General features: G+C 44.4%; 1 protein-coding gene across 1 annotated transcript in view; it reads left to right on the plus strand.

Annotated features, from left to right (window-relative positions):
* The window catches only part of LOC121841470 (CUB and sushi domain-containing protein 3-like), a 633,380-nt gene extending 618,653 nt beyond the window's left edge, over positions 1-14,727 (plus strand). The window contains exons 65-71 of the mRNA XM_042310031.1: positions 3,155-3,334; positions 4,441-4,506; positions 5,663-5,821; positions 10,759-10,871; positions 11,211-11,298; positions 11,462-11,597; positions 12,319-14,727. Of these exons, the coding sequence (XP_042165965.1) occupies positions 3,155-3,334; positions 4,441-4,506; positions 5,663-5,821; positions 10,759-10,871; positions 11,211-11,298; positions 11,462-11,597; positions 12,319-12,478 (902 nt within the window). The 3' untranslated portion in view covers positions 12,479-14,727. The remainder of the gene's footprint in view (positions 1-3,154; positions 3,335-4,440; positions 4,507-5,662; positions 5,822-10,758; positions 10,872-11,210; positions 11,299-11,461; positions 11,598-12,318) is intronic.
* The last annotated feature ends 849 nt before the right edge of the window (positions 14,728-15,576 follow it).

Genomic DNA, 15,576 nt, shown 5'->3' on the forward strand with positions numbered 1-15,576 from the left:
GCACTCTCTCTCTCTTTCTCTCTCTCTTCACTGTGGGTGGAGGTGGCTGCACTCTCTCTCTCTCTTCTCTCTCTCTTCACTGTGGGTGGAGGTGGCTGCACTCTCTCTCTCTTTCTCTCTCTCTTCACTGTGGGTGGAAGTGGCTGCACTCTCTCTCTCTTTCTCTCTCTCTTCACTGTGGGTGGAGGTGGCTGCACTCTCTCTCTCTCTCTCTCTTTCACTGTGGGTGGAGGTGGCTGCACTCTCTCTCTCTCTCTCTCTTTCTCTCTCTTTCTCTTCTCTCTCTCTCTTCACTGTGGGTGGAGGTGGCTGCACTCTCTCTCTCTTTCTCTCTTCTCTCTTCACTGTGGGTGGAGGTGGCTGCACTCTCTCTCTCTCGTTCTCTCTCTTCACTGTGGGTGGAGGTGGCTGCACTCTCTCTCTCTTTCTCTCTCTCTTCACTGTGGGTGGAGGTGGCTGCACTCTCTCTCTCTCTCTCTTCACTGTTCTCTCTCTTCACTGTGGGTGGAGGTGGCTGCACTCTCTCTCTCTTTCTCTCTCTGTCTTCACTGTGGGTGGAGGTGGCTGCACTCTCTCTCTTTCTCTCTCTCTCTTCACTGTGGGTGGAGGTGGCTGCACTCTCTCTCTCTCGTTCTCTCTCTTCACTGTGGGTGGAGGTGGCTGCACTCTCTCTCTCTTTCTCTCTCTCTTCACTGTGGGTGGAGGTGGCTGCACTCTCTCTCTCTCGTTCTCTCTCTTCACTGTGGGTGGAGGTGGCTGCACTCTCTCTCTCTTTCTCTCTCTTTCACTGTGGGTGGAGGTGGCTGCACTCTCTCTCTCTCTCTCTCTCTTCACTGTGGGTGGAGGTGGCTGCACTCTCTCTCTCTTTCTCTCTCTTCACTGTGGGTGGAGGTGGCTGCACTCTCTCTCTTTCTCTCTCTGTCTTCACTGTGGGTGGAGGTGGCTGCACTCTCTCTCTTTCTCTCTCTGCACTGTGGGTGGAGGTGGCTGCACTCTCTCTCTCTTTCTCTCTCTCTTCACTGTGGGTGGAGGTGGCTGCACTCTCTCTCTCGTTCTCTCTCTCTTCACTGTGGGTGGAGGTGGCTGCACTCTCTCTCTCTTTCTCTCTCTCTTCACTCTGGGTGGAGGTGGCTGCACTCTTTCTCTCTCTCTCTTCACTGTGGGTGGAGGTGGCTGCACTCTCTCTTTCTCTCTCTGTCTTCACTGTGGGTGGAGGTGGCTGCACTCTCTCTCTCTTTCTCTCTCTCTCTTCACTGTGGGTGGAGGTGGCTGCACTCTCTCTCTCTTTCTCTCTCTCTCTTCACTGTGGGTGGAGGTGGCTGCACTCTCTCTCTCTTTCTCTCTCTCTCTTCACTGTGGGTGGAGGTGGCTGCACTCTCTCTCTCTTTCTCTCTCTCTCTTCACTGTGGGTGGAGGTGGCTGCACTCTCTCTCTTTCTCTCTCTCTTCACTGCACGTCTGTCTGCCCAGCCATGGGAAGATAGAGTCAAAGCGAACTCCATTAAACCAGTTTGTTACGAGGCTGACTTAGAGAGCACTGACAGATGGCTCCCAATCTAAGCCGACAGATTGCAGTTCATTCACTCCAAGCATCTCCACTCATAACTACATTTAACTATTTTTGTAATTAGCCTATATTCTGCCAAGTGTTTGATTTTCTGATCCAATATCATGTGTGAAGAAATGGCAACACCCAGTGTCACACAAGTGATATTGATAAAGTACACTATTTGTAGTATTACTCATGCTGTGTAATGTAATATAAAGTTAATGTTCATAGTCTTTTTGATATTGGAATTTCAGAAAACAAACACAAAATAAGTCTCCATTACCTCTTACAATCTTTCATCTGCCACAAGATTCACTCCCCCACCCCCTCCAGTGTTGGACACACACACACACACACACACACACACACACACACACACACACACACACACACACACACACACACACACACACACACACACACACACACACACACACACACACACAAACCTTCCACACACACACACACACACACACACACACACACACACACACACACACACACACACACACACACACACACACACACACAAACCTTCCACACACAAACAAAACAGACCCAAAGATAAAAGAGCATTGGTGGGTTAGTTGGAGCATTGCTCCCTCCACAGACCTAATCCCAGTCCCTTTTGATCAAAGATGGATGATAGTGGTCCACTGGCTTATCTGAATGACTGAGCATCTCCTACTGTTTGATCTTTCATGGGTTGGGGGGGCATTGACAGGTACACACACACTTCTTTCTGTCTCTGTGCAGTCTGCCACAACACATCAGTGTCTGTCTCACCCTCTATGGGTTGCTCAACTCAACTCCGGACCATCTCTGTAGACTGTGTAGAATGCAACCATCCATCCCTGAGAAAGTAGCCAGTTGTATTCACACACAGTGCAGCCATAGCAGATGTCTTTATAGTGCATAATGCATTGTGTTTGGGGGGGGTGTTCTAAGAAGCCAGTGAATCAGTTCAGAAGTAGTGTACATGCATCCAGTCACTTGCAGGTGCAGCAAAACAATATAAAAGGAAACAAAATAATTCAACAGAGCTTTGATGATGACTCCATAAAGGGCAGATGGTGAGAAGAGCCATAGCAGTATGTCGCTTTAATTTTTTCTTCCTCTCTCTCTTTCTGCCCTCACTCTCTCTGCCCTCTCTCTCTCACTCTCTCACTCTGTCCCATTTCTCTACCTCTCTCTCTCTCATTCTCTTTGATCCTCCTTTTTTCTCTTTCTCTGTCTCCTTTCTCTCTCTAACCCTCCCCCTCTCTCTCCCTCTCTGCTCTTTCTCCACCTCTCATTCTCTCCTTGTTCCTCTGTTTTCTCTCTTTCTCTGTCTCCTTTGTCTCTCTGCCCCATCTCTCACTCTCTCTCTATCTGCCCTTTCTCTCTCTGTCTCTCTTGCTCTTTCTCTCTGCCCTTTCTCTACCTCTCTCTCTTATTCTCTTTGTTCCTCCTTTTTTCTCTCTTTCTCTGTCGCTCGTCTCTCTGCCCCCCCTTTCTTTCTCTCTCTCTCTCTCTCTCTCTCTCTCTCTCTTTTCCCACCTTTCCCAATCTCTCTCTTCTCCCCCTCTCCTTCTCCCTCTCTCCCCCTGTCTTTCCCCCCTCCCAGCCCACTCGTGTAAGCAGCCAGAGAGCCCGGCCCATGTGGAGGTGATGGGGATGGATCTGCCAGGGTTTGGCTACACCCTCCTCTACTCCTGCCAGACCGGCTTCTTCCTGTCCGGGGGCTCGGAACACCGCATCTGCAAGTCCGACGGTACCTGGACCGGGAAGATGCCCATTTGTCGAGGTACAGGCCGACATGGCCAGTGTGTTTGTTTGTGTGTGTCTGTGTGGCTCCAGGGTGAACTCCAGGGTGAAGTTCCCCCTAACTTTCTCCCAATGCTAACCTTAGCCATTTGTTTGCGTGCTTGTGTGTGTAGCATGGCATATGCTGATATAGGACAGAGGTTCTCTTGTGCCGCAGGTCATGACTGCAGCTGCAATAGTACGGAGCACACTTCACATACGTGCAGACACAGTCCTCGCCACTGCTGCGTTGTTCAGCTGTGCACCTCAGGCCCCAGAGTAATTACAAACACAAACAGATGGGAGAGACATGGAATGCTGTGGGAGAAGTTCCCACTGTGCAAGGCTGTTCTGCTACCACTGCAGCATGCGGCATCTTGTGTTATTCTAGCTTCTATAATGCCACTGGACAAACAGGATCAGGCTTCTGTCTGCGTCTCCAATGGCACCCTAGTCCCTATCTAGCACACTGAATTTGACCAAAAGTAGTGCACTAAATAAGGACTAGGGTACCATTGGAGACGCAGGATCGGTTTCTTGTCCTTGATGGACTGGTCATTTGGCCCTGTGCAGTAGTCCTGTCCCCACCACTGTGACTTACCATCACTGTCAACTGTAGAGGCCCTCTGCCACGTAACGCATTCTACTGCATTACCACATGCGTGCTTATTTCTGTGTTTCTTACTTCGTACACCTTTCTATACCTTTTATTAGCAATTGTCATAAGAGAAGAGCTTGCAAGTAAGCATGTCATTGTACTGTGTGCACATCGCTGTATCACATGCATATGACAAATAAACTATGATTTGATTTGATTTACTATAACTAGCAGAAGATTCCATGCTTGACTTTTACATCACAGAACACACCGTACGTGTTTTATTAAGGAATATTATCCAGAGCCATACATTTACAAATTCTAAATATATGGCTATGCTATTACCACGCAATAGAATTGAGGATTCGCCATCAATGAGTTAGTTGCATTATCTCTTGATGTGTGGTGCTGAAGCACATTCATTCATGATTCAAAGTCCCACGTGGGGGAAGTTGAGGTGAAATATGTAGTAGAACTACTAATGCTGTTTTTGTCTCCCATCACCTCAGCTGGGTCCAAACTCTCAGAGAAGCCCATCAAGCCAGTGGCAGGGACGCCCAGTCCCAAGCTGAATGGTGAGTGCCTGACTGAAATGCTATCACGACACACACACGCACATCATTACAGTAGCCCCCCACACACACACACACACACACACACACACAGCCCATTACAGTAGCGTCATCAGAGCAGTGTTCTGATTCCATAAAAAAGACTACTCTGACTGTACTTGTCTAAAGTATTACATGTGGCAGTTAGCAGCGGGTCAGATCCGTAATCACAACAGAGTGAATATGAACAACTTCATTTGGCTCGACGGCTTCGCTAATAGCACCTCAGAAGGACTGGTATCCTTAATGCATTCTTGAGTGCCCCTCTTGAGGGACGAGAAGTTAATGAAGAATGGAGAGAGTGAGTTTGACGATAAAATGTCCGGGCAGCACGGCCTGGCAGTCTCTCCCTCTCTGTCTCTCTATGTCTCTCTCTCTCTCTATCTCTCTTCTATGGAGTCATCTGTCGTGATGCCGTGAGATAGCAGCTCAACCATGCCGAAGCTTCCACTGCCTTCATAACAAGTTTAACATTGATAAACTTGGAGAGGGAGTAAGTTTTTGAAAAGCTTGGAGGTCATTTACAAGTTTGATATACTCTGAGGGTGAAAGCTCAGGGGCCCTGCCTGTGTCTGTGAACACTAGTAGTACTGTCGATTTGATCAATCATGAATCAAACAGACTTATAGAAGGTTATACAGAGGATACATGTGTAGCGGTGACTTAACAACCCCTGTGCAAGGACACACACTGTATATTGATCTGTATTAATAAGTGTTGGCCTCAACTTTGCATTAGTTTAGGGGTTTGAGATGTGTGATTCGGCCAGACACTCAATATCTGGTCAGTATGGATTTAAAGGGATAGTTCACTTATTTTAATTTACCTCCAAAGTGTAGTTTTGGTGGAATGTAAAGTCGTAGTATATTTCAAGATATTTTTTTTACTCAACCAAGGTCCTCTTATTCTCTCTTTCCCCAAACTTTTAAATGTTTTATTGAAATGATGGATACAAATGAACAGGGAGATGGATAAAGGGAAGACAGTGTGAAGACCGTTGGGGCCGGGATTCGATCCCATGTAGGCAGGGTTTGCAGAGGTCAGTGGGTTTAACCGCTCAACCAACCTCAGGCACAACCAAGGTCCTCTAACAATCAATATTTTCTATGCCCTGTTTCAGTTCCTGATGACGTCTTTGCTCCTAACTATATCTGGAAGGGTTCATACAACTACAAGGGAAGAAAACAACCAATGACTCTGAGTATCACAAGCTTTAATTCCACCACGGGAAGGGTTAACGTCACCTTGACCAATAGCAACATGGAACTGCTGCTTTCAGGTACGCCGTCCCCATTTCACTACATATTACACAGAGAGGTTGATGCTAGGGAAGGTGTCTAGCCACTCCTTGAACACACATGCACACACACACAGTTATGTATTACCCCAGCAACATCTAGAGTGTTGTAAAAAATGTCATGTACCACTGGAGTAGAATGGAGCTGGCGTTTCAGATGCGGTGTTTCTCTCCCCAAGTATGCATATGACTAGACTTGAGTGTTACTAAACATAGCTGACATCGTTTGAGTGGTAGGGTCTTAATGTCAGATGGTATCCATTTAAGACTGTATCTACTTAGTGGGAAATTCAATTAAGTAGTTTATTTGCCTGTGTGGAGGACATTTGCGAACATTCAAATGGGCATTCATGGTCTGTCTGATCTGAGAAGGTGTTTTGAGGTGATGCGTTATGAATTAGACATTAGACATTCATTCACATTCTCCAAACATCACATTTTGAAGTGTTACTGTTGCTCCTGCTGCTCTGTATGGTTCAATTTATCCAAATGTCAAATTTAGAAGTTAAGGGTTAAGGTTTTGAATAAGGTTAAAACATGAAGTTTAGGCAGTCATTCCAAATGGTTACAGTAAGGGTTAAGGTTTGGGATAGGGTTAAAACAAAAAATGTAAAACCACAACTGGGATCAATCATCCGGGGTCATGGGATTAACTTAATGTATTGTGTACATAATGTTGCTCTTATGACTGAAAATAACTTCTGGACATCAGAACAGCGATTACTCACCACGGACCAGAATAAACTTTTTCCTTTAACAAGTCTGACGAGAAGAATATCCTGCTTTCACTGGAACAGGCCCAGATCCAACCCTTTTGCGTGAAGAAAAGAGGCAGGAAAAGGGGCCGCAGATCGGGCAGCCTCCTGAGAATCTGTAGGCGAGCGAGTAAACTCCCACTGCCTTCCGTTCTTCTTGCTAAAGTGCAATCATTGGAAAAGAAAATTGATGACCTACGATTAAGATTATCCTACCAACAGGATATCAAAAACTGTACCATCTTATGGTACCGAGACGTGGCTGAACGACGATATGGACAATATTGAGCTAGCAGGATTTTCCATGCACCGGCAGAACAGAGATGCCACCTCTGGTAAGAAGAGGGGTGAGGGTGTGTGTCTATTTGTCAATAACAGCTGGTGCGCGATATCTAATATTAAAGAAGTCTCGAGGTATTGCTCACCTGAGGTAGAGTACCTTATGATAAGCTGTAGCCACACTATCTACCAAGAGAGTTCTCATCCATATTATTCGTAGCCGTCAATTTACCACCACAGAACAAAGCTGGTACTAAGCCCACTCTCAGCCAACTCTATAAGGCCATAAGTAAAGAAGAAAATGCTCCACCAGAAGCGGCGCTCCTAGTGGCCGGGGACTTTAATACAGGCAAACTTAAATCAGTTTGACCAAATTTTACCAGCATGTCACATCTGCAACCAGAGAAAAAAAAATCCTAGACCACCTTTACTCCACACACAGGGATGCATACAAAGCTCTCCCCCGCCCCCCATTTGGAAAATCTGACCATAATTCTATCCTCCTGATTCCTGCTTCCAAATAAAAACTAAAGCAGGAAGTACCAGTGACTCGCTCAATAGGGAGGTGGTCAGATGACGTGGAGGCTACACTACAGGACTGTTTTGCTAGCACAGACTGGAATATGTTCTGGGATACATCCAATGGCATTGAGGACTACATCACCTCAGTCATCGGCTTCATAAATAAGTGCATCGACGACGTTGTCCCCACAGTGACTGTAAGTACATATCCCAACCAGAAGCCATGGATTACAGGCAACATCCGCATCGAGCTAAAGGCTAGAGCTGCCGCTTTCAAGGAGCAGGAGACTAATCCGGACACTTATAAGAAATCCCTCTATGCCCTCAGACGAACCATCAAACAAGCAAAGCGTCAATACAGGATTAAGATTGAATCCTACTACACCGACTCTGACGCTCGTCGGATGTGGCAGGGCTTGATAAACTATTACGGACTACAAAGTGAAACCCAGACGCAAGCTGCCCAATGACGCGAGCCTACCAGAAGCTAAATGCCTTTTATGCTCCATTCGATGCAAGCAACACTGAGGCATGAAGAGCACCAGCTGTTCTGAATGACTGTGTGATAACGCTCTTGGTAGCCGATGTGAACAAAACCTTGAAACAGGTCAACATTCACAAAGCCGCTGGGCCAGACGGATTAGCAGGACATGTACTCAATGCATGCGTGAACCAACTGTCAAGTGTCTTCACTGACATTTTCAACCTCTCCCTGACCGAGTCCGCAATACCTACATGTTTCAAGCAGACCATCATAGTCCCTGTTCCCAAGGAAGCGAAGGTAACCTGCCTAAATGATTACCGCCCGTGGCACTCACATCGGTAGCCATGAAGTGCTTTGAAAGGCTGGTCATGGCTCACATCAACAGCATCCTCCCGGACACCCTTGACCTACTCCAATTCGCATACCGCCCCAACAGATCCATAGATGACGCGATCTAAATCGCACTCCACACCGCCCTTTCTCACCTGGACAAAAGGAACACCTATGTGAGAATGCTGTTCATTGACTACAGCTCAGCGTTCAACACCATAGTGCCCACGAAGCTCATCACTAAGCTAAGGACTCTGGAACTAAACACCTCCCTCTCCAACTGGATCCTGGACTTCCAGACGGGCCGCACTCAGGTGGTAAGAGTAGACAACAACACATCTGCCACGCTGATCCTTAACACTGGGCTTAGTCCCCTCCTGTATTCTCTGTTCACCCACGACTGCATGGCCAAACACGACTCCAACACCATCATAAGTTTGCTGACGACACAACAGTGGTAGGCCTGATCACCAACAACGATGAGACAGCCTATAGGGAGGACGTCAGCAGTGTGGTGCCAGGACAACAACCTCTCCCTCAATGTGGGCAAGACAAAGGAGCTGATCAAAAAGAAGAGCCAAACAGGCCCCCATTAACATCGATGGGGCTGTAGTGGAGCGGGTCGAGAGTTTCAAGTTCCTTGGCGTCCACTTCACCAATGAACTATCATGGTCCAAACATACCAAGACAGTCGGGAAGAGGGCACGACAAAACCTTTTCCCCCTCAGGAGACTGAAAAGATTTGTCATGGGTCCCCAGATCCTCAAAAGGATCTACAGCTGCACCATCGAGAGCATCTTGACCAGTTGCATCACCGCCTGGTTTGGCAACTGCTCGGCATCTGACTGTAAGGCGCTACAGAGGGTAGTGCGAACAGCCCAGTACATCACTTCCTGCCAAGCTTCCTGCCATACAGGACCTATACAATAGGTGGTGTCAGAGGATAGCCCATAAAAAGACGTCAGTAACCCAAGTTATAGACTGTTTTTCTCTGCTACCGCACGGCAAGCGGTACCGGAGCGCCAAGTCTAGGACCAAAAGGCTCCTCAACAGCTTCTACCCCCAAGTCATAAGACTGCTCAACAATTAATATAATCGCCACCGGACAATTTACATTGACCCCTCCCTTTTATACACTGCTGCTACTCGCTGTTTATTATCTATGCATAGTCACTTCATCCCCACATACGTGTACAAATTACCTCAACTAACCTGTACCCCCGCACACTGACTCGGTTCCGGTGCCCCCTGTGTATAGCATCGTTATTCTTATTGTGTTACTTTTTATTATTACTTTTTATTTTAGTCTACTTGATAAATATGTTCATAACTCTTCTTGAACTGCACTGTTGGTTAAGGGCTTGTAATTAAGCATTTCACGGTAAAATCTACACTTGTATTCGGCGCATGTGACAAATAAAGTTTGATTTGATTACCCCCATCCACCACCCCCGTCCACAACGCCTTAGCGAAACCCAAGGCTACTTGGTGGTAATAGGGCTCACTGTTACCCCTAGTGGCCAGTTTTGAAGGCATTTCCCAATGTTCTCAGGAAATGGATAGACTTCCAATTCCGATGTCAATCTTGAACAACCTGGCTGATGATCCTGATGACTCATTCATTTTATATAGTCGTGTTCACATAGACGTCCCTAAAATGCAAATGATTCTGTCCCTTAATGTACTTCATTTACATAGCCTAACAGACGTGTAAAACCTACCCCCGCCACCCCTCCCCCATTTCGCTTAAATGGCATTTTAATCCGATCTGACAAATCTTTGACGGATTTACCATAATTATCCGGAGTGTCGAGGCCCCTTTTCCCCTTCCCCCTTGCTCCTTCCCCCTCGCTCTTACCCCCCTCGTTTCTCCACGAATGCCTTTAGCCCCAGCTGACATGTCATTTACATCATCTAATTAATCTTCTCCATTTAAATTGGACTGGGAATTGCCCAGCCGTCGCCAATTATGACTTAGACAGGTGAATGAAGAACTATTCATTCACATAGTCATTGAGAAGAAATGACCGTGTCTGGGAGATATAGGGATCACAATGTAATCATAACACTGAGGCGATGGAGGTAGCCATTTTGTGTTTTTAATAACAGCTTATTTTACATTTAGAGAGGCCAGGAAATGGTTTAGGTGTGTTAATTGAATGTGTCTCATTACTACCACTGTGTACATGAGTCAGTTCAGAGCTACAGAGGTAGCGAAGGGCCTGGACCTCTGATAGGCCTTAATATGGTGCTCCCTTTCTATGCCTTCAATTGCAGGAGGTAGTTAAAAATAGGAAGTACAGTTGATGAGTGTTCTACTGCTTGAAATTGCTCCATGGTTGAAGAATATGGCTCAATGAGTGTTCATATCACCTGCTTTCATTTTCCAGCCAGACAGACAGATAGACAGACAGTGAGATAAGCGAGGGAGACCATCATCATGAGGTCATTGTCTGTGATCATCTCCCCTGAGTACCACCAGTTATATCAGTGTTATACCCTGGCCTCACATTGAGCCTCTTGTCCCCCTGTGTTCTGTTGTGCTGCAGGTGTCTATAAGAGCCAAGAAGCACGGTTGATGCTGCTGATGTACCATGTGAAAACGTCCACTCACACCACGCTGGGCAAGGTCAAGGAGGAGACGTGGTCCATGGACGGTTTTGTAAGTTTACCGTTATTTACTAACAGGAAGGATTTGTGGAGTTGAAACATTTACATGTTAGTCATTTAGCAGACTTACATATCTTAATAACCATCTGATGTGGTGTAAAAATGTTGATATTGACATTTGTTAGACATATCAATGGACATTTGTTGGACATTTTTACTTCATGTTTATTACAAAATGGCCTCAAATGCTGTCCTGAACATGTAGATTTTCCCTTTAAAACGTAACCCCATAGTGAAAGTGCCATTCAAAGAAATAAGTGACTCACTGACTGCCCGACACACTCACTGACTGAATGACTAACTTACTGACTGACCATATCTGTCTCCCTAGGTGTCTGCAGAACCTGACGGTGCCACCTACGTCTTTCAAGGCTTCATACAGGGTAGAGACTACGGCCAGTTTGGACTTCAGAGGCTAGGTAAACATTATCACATTGTTTTTTATATCAGCTTTCTCAATGTCAACAATATTGTGGCATTTCAGTATATAGAAATAAACATGTTTGTAATGGATATTTGATTTAGGCCAAAAGGTGAGTGTGAGAATATTAATGTTGTTCCTATGTCTCCTCTCCCACACAGGTTTGAACATGTCAGAGAGTAATAACTCATCCAACCCACCTCATGGTACAAACAGTAGCTCTGTGGCCATAGCAATCCTTGTGCCTTTTTTCGCCCTGATATTTGCAGGCTTCGGGTTTTATCTTTACAAACAGAGGTAAGTGTAGCTACCCACCACCAGCTATTTTTATACTGTGGGCTAAATTCACAGTAAAGGCCACATACAGATGTAGGGTCTTAAGTTGATGACCCTGTTGCAGTATAACTTTCCCGCAATGCAGGATATTTTAAACTTGTAGTGTATTTGAGGTTTAAAAAGGCTTCTGAAGATTTTAATTTCCACTTGACTTGATTTTTCCTTACGAAAAATGTCTCAACCCCTACAAAAATGTCCATTAATTATAATCCACAAAATCATTTCTTGTTGCCGCAGGATTACCTTCCTACTGTAATAAACTGGCTCAAACGAAGATCCTCCATCTATACTGTGCTACTGTGTCAGGATCTATAGCAGAGGTGTCAAACTCCATGGAGGACCTAGTGTTTGCGGGTTTTAGTTTTTTCCTTTCAATTAAGACCTAGACAACCAGGTGAGGAGAGTTCCACACTAATTAGTGACCTTAATTCATGAATCAAGTACAAGGGTGGAGCAAAAACCCTGCAGACACTCAGCCCTCCGTGGAATGAGTTTGACACGTGATCCATAGAATTAGTTTGACATACGGGTTGCTGTTATTCACATATAAAACCATAAACCATTGCTGTGTTCCTCCACAGGACTTCTCTTAAAACCCAATACATATTAGATAGGCTACATGTTGAATTATACTGACTCTTGTTCTACATTGAGTCTGAACCATGTATTTGTCCTTCTCTAGGACTACTCCTAAAACCCAGTACACAGGCTGCTCCGTCCACGAGAACAATAACGGCCAGGCGGCCTTCGAGAACCCCATGTACAACACCAGCGCCAAGTCGGTGGAAGGCAAAGCTGTCCGGTTTGACCCCAACCTGAACACAGTCTGCACAATGGTATAATGAAGTCCGCTTGGCGACCGCTACCGCAAAAACTGCATCATGTTTTTCTTATTTTATATCAAGGTAAAAAAAAAGAACAAGAAAAATGCTTTTGCGAAACAAGCTGATTTTGTTTAGATCGAGACTGGAGATAGCGATGGAGACACTCCAATAGAGGCGTGTCAGACATTTTTGGGGAGACGAACAGAGGAACAAGGAACCGTTCCTCTGGTACATAAAGCACACTCTTCAGGAACCTTGACTGGGTCATGTGTGTCGAGACGGACACTCACTGGGAGACCAGACCAACATCACGTTTTAGAAGACTGAACTGAGAACTGAGAAACATGAAAACTCAAATCTTCACGGTGGTCGGCGAGTTGCCTGGAGAGTTCTTACGCTACCTTATTATATTGCACTCTGCGAGTGCTTCTTCACAGTCGATTGGGTCTTTTATATAAAGTGAAAAGAATCTGTAAATCTTCTTCTTGCATATATAGGAGGAGCATTCACCACCTATATTTTTGTATTATATATTACCACGTGGGAGGGGCCAAAGGGAGAGAGATTATATGAAGAGTTTATAGAAAAGATAAGAAAAAAAGTTATTTCAGAATATGCTGTTCACATCGTCAAACACACAAAGGTATTTTTTGGTTAATTTTTTAAATGTTAAACCGTTTTTTACAACAACGGTTTTGACCGTGACTCCCTCTCCTTCAGCTTCAGTCCCATATTCTGTGTTTTTTTCCACTGTGGCAATCAGAAGTGTTTGAAGTATTGATGTTAACTGTGTGATGTGAATAGAAAGGTTTTCTGGAATATTTAACTCTTATTTGCCATTTTGGATCATACTTTGGTAACGTTATTAGCCTTTACAGTCATCTTCATTCTGACTTAAATAAGGAATGTCAGTATTGAGATCTTAAAGTCTGCAAATTAAAACTTATTTTAAATGAGTGTCATTTAATTTGTACTAAATGTGGAATTGTTACACTTTATCTGAAGACAATATCGGTACTGCTTGCGGCCATTTGAAAGTTCTGGGGGACAACATCATGGAACAAAATCCATCCAACATCGACAGAAGAGCAGAGCAGAATCAAACATCATCCCAGTAGGTTTAACGATCGTATTTCATACTGTATTCATCCCTTCATCTGTCTGTAGCAACAGAGCGATAGAACTTTGTTGAAATAATGTGCAATGCACCCATCTTTATTTGTATTTTGTTTCTGATCACAAATGTCTGATGATGTAATTTGCAGAACAGATGCATTTTTCAACACTAGATGAGATGAATTGCCTCCTGTGTCGTATCAATGCCCAGTGCCACCCATTGGACCTGAGTCAGTCCTAATTGGTGTCCGTGACTGCAGTCCCCCAGGTCTCCAAGCTGTGATTCATTACAGTGCCTTTATGATAAAGCAGTACCACGACCTCATCACACATTAATACGGAAAGGGATCAATGGGCTCCACCAGTGACACCTCCGGCATCATTCTCACCTATGACAGACCAGATCAGTCTATCTGACTTGATGATACTCCATACTGACAGTGACATCAATCGGCATGCCAACCGCAAACCAATGAGATCGATCTTTCCAGAATTTGTGTTTCTTTCGATATTATTTGGCATTTTTACTCGTCCGCACAACATTTTCATTGTGACTTTTCATTATATTGCACTTTTTTGTCACGGTTTTGTTTTGAATTGTTGTTGTTGTTGTTATTGTATTACTCTATGTATCCTAGTGGGTGGTTTTTACAGTGCCTACCAAAAACCATGTGAACCAGGTCTGCTGCTCCTTCATCCGCATCCCCCTGTTCCTGTCTTTCTCATTATAATCTCATGGTCTCATTCCCCTTCTCCTTCACCTCACAGGACTTCATGTGTTTCTGAACAAACACTAAACACTGACACAGTCTTGTGACACAGCGCAGCTCCTTTCCACTCATCAGGTGACATGTTTTTTTAACCTTTCAATCTATTTTGAAATTTAGCTTTTCCTATAAAAATGACTGCAATAAAGAACCCATACAATTCTAGGAAGCCGAAATATGATTTGCAGTACAGTACAGTTGGGTACTCCTATGTTAAATGCATTGAAAATATATTTAAAAAAATAAAAAATAAGAAAAAATGTGATTTAAAAAAAAGTTTTTTTTTAAAGAAATATATTTTTATGAACAAATTATTTGTAACATGTATGAATCTATTATGTACATTTCCAATGCAATGTAAGATTAAAAAAGGCTAATTGCTTTTGTAAAGTGTCGCCCTTTTCTTCATTCCATATTCAGATGTGTTAGATGTATATGATATTCTCTACTGTATATGCTTGTACACACTATCTAGCATTTCCCTCTGGTTACAGTAGTCTTTGCATGGATTGGCTCCCATGACGAATACAGCACGATCCATACAATGTATCATATAAGCCCTCAACACAGACTGAGACCCAGAAATAGCCTTAAACCACTGAACAGATATCACAACTGTTGCACTAATTCCCCTTCCAATGGAGTCATTATGACCTTGTTTGAGAGACAGCCCTGTCATAGTTTGATTCATGGGAGGCTGAATGAAAAGCCCCAGGAATCCCTGCTGGGTTGCATAGTTTTACCGTCAGTAATAGAGTGTAGCAGTGGGCTCTGCCCATGACAACTGGAGTTGATCTATCATTCATTTGACAAAGTTTCTCTATCACCTTTGTCTCTGTCTCTCGCTCACTCTCATTCTTATTAGTGAGCCAACACTGGACAGCTGGGCGGGTTGATGGTCTGTATACAGACAGGGTGAATTGGCATGTGGAACCCAATGACAGTGGAATGAAGGGCTTGTATCTATCCGTGTAAACTGTTCTAGTGTTACTGTGGCTGTGTACATTAAGTCAATCAGGTGTGGAGAAGCTAGTCAATAGATCGATACACTCCTTATTGACTTCATCTATTTACTCTCAAGACTTTTCAAGTGGATATTTCTTTCAGTTAATCATGTCATTATTATGGTTTACTATGGCAATTCTATGTCGAGATACTGAACCTTGAATTTTATTTTGCTATTCTCTGATCCTATATAGAGAAATAGGAGAGTTAAGGTGGGATAACTTGGTG

The sequence above is a fragment of the Oncorhynchus tshawytscha genome, linkage group LG31, assembly GCF_018296145.1.
Source record: "Oncorhynchus tshawytscha isolate Ot180627B linkage group LG31, Otsh_v2.0, whole genome shotgun sequence".
Lineage (NCBI taxonomy): Eukaryota > Metazoa > Chordata > Actinopteri > Salmoniformes > Salmonidae > Oncorhynchus > Oncorhynchus tshawytscha.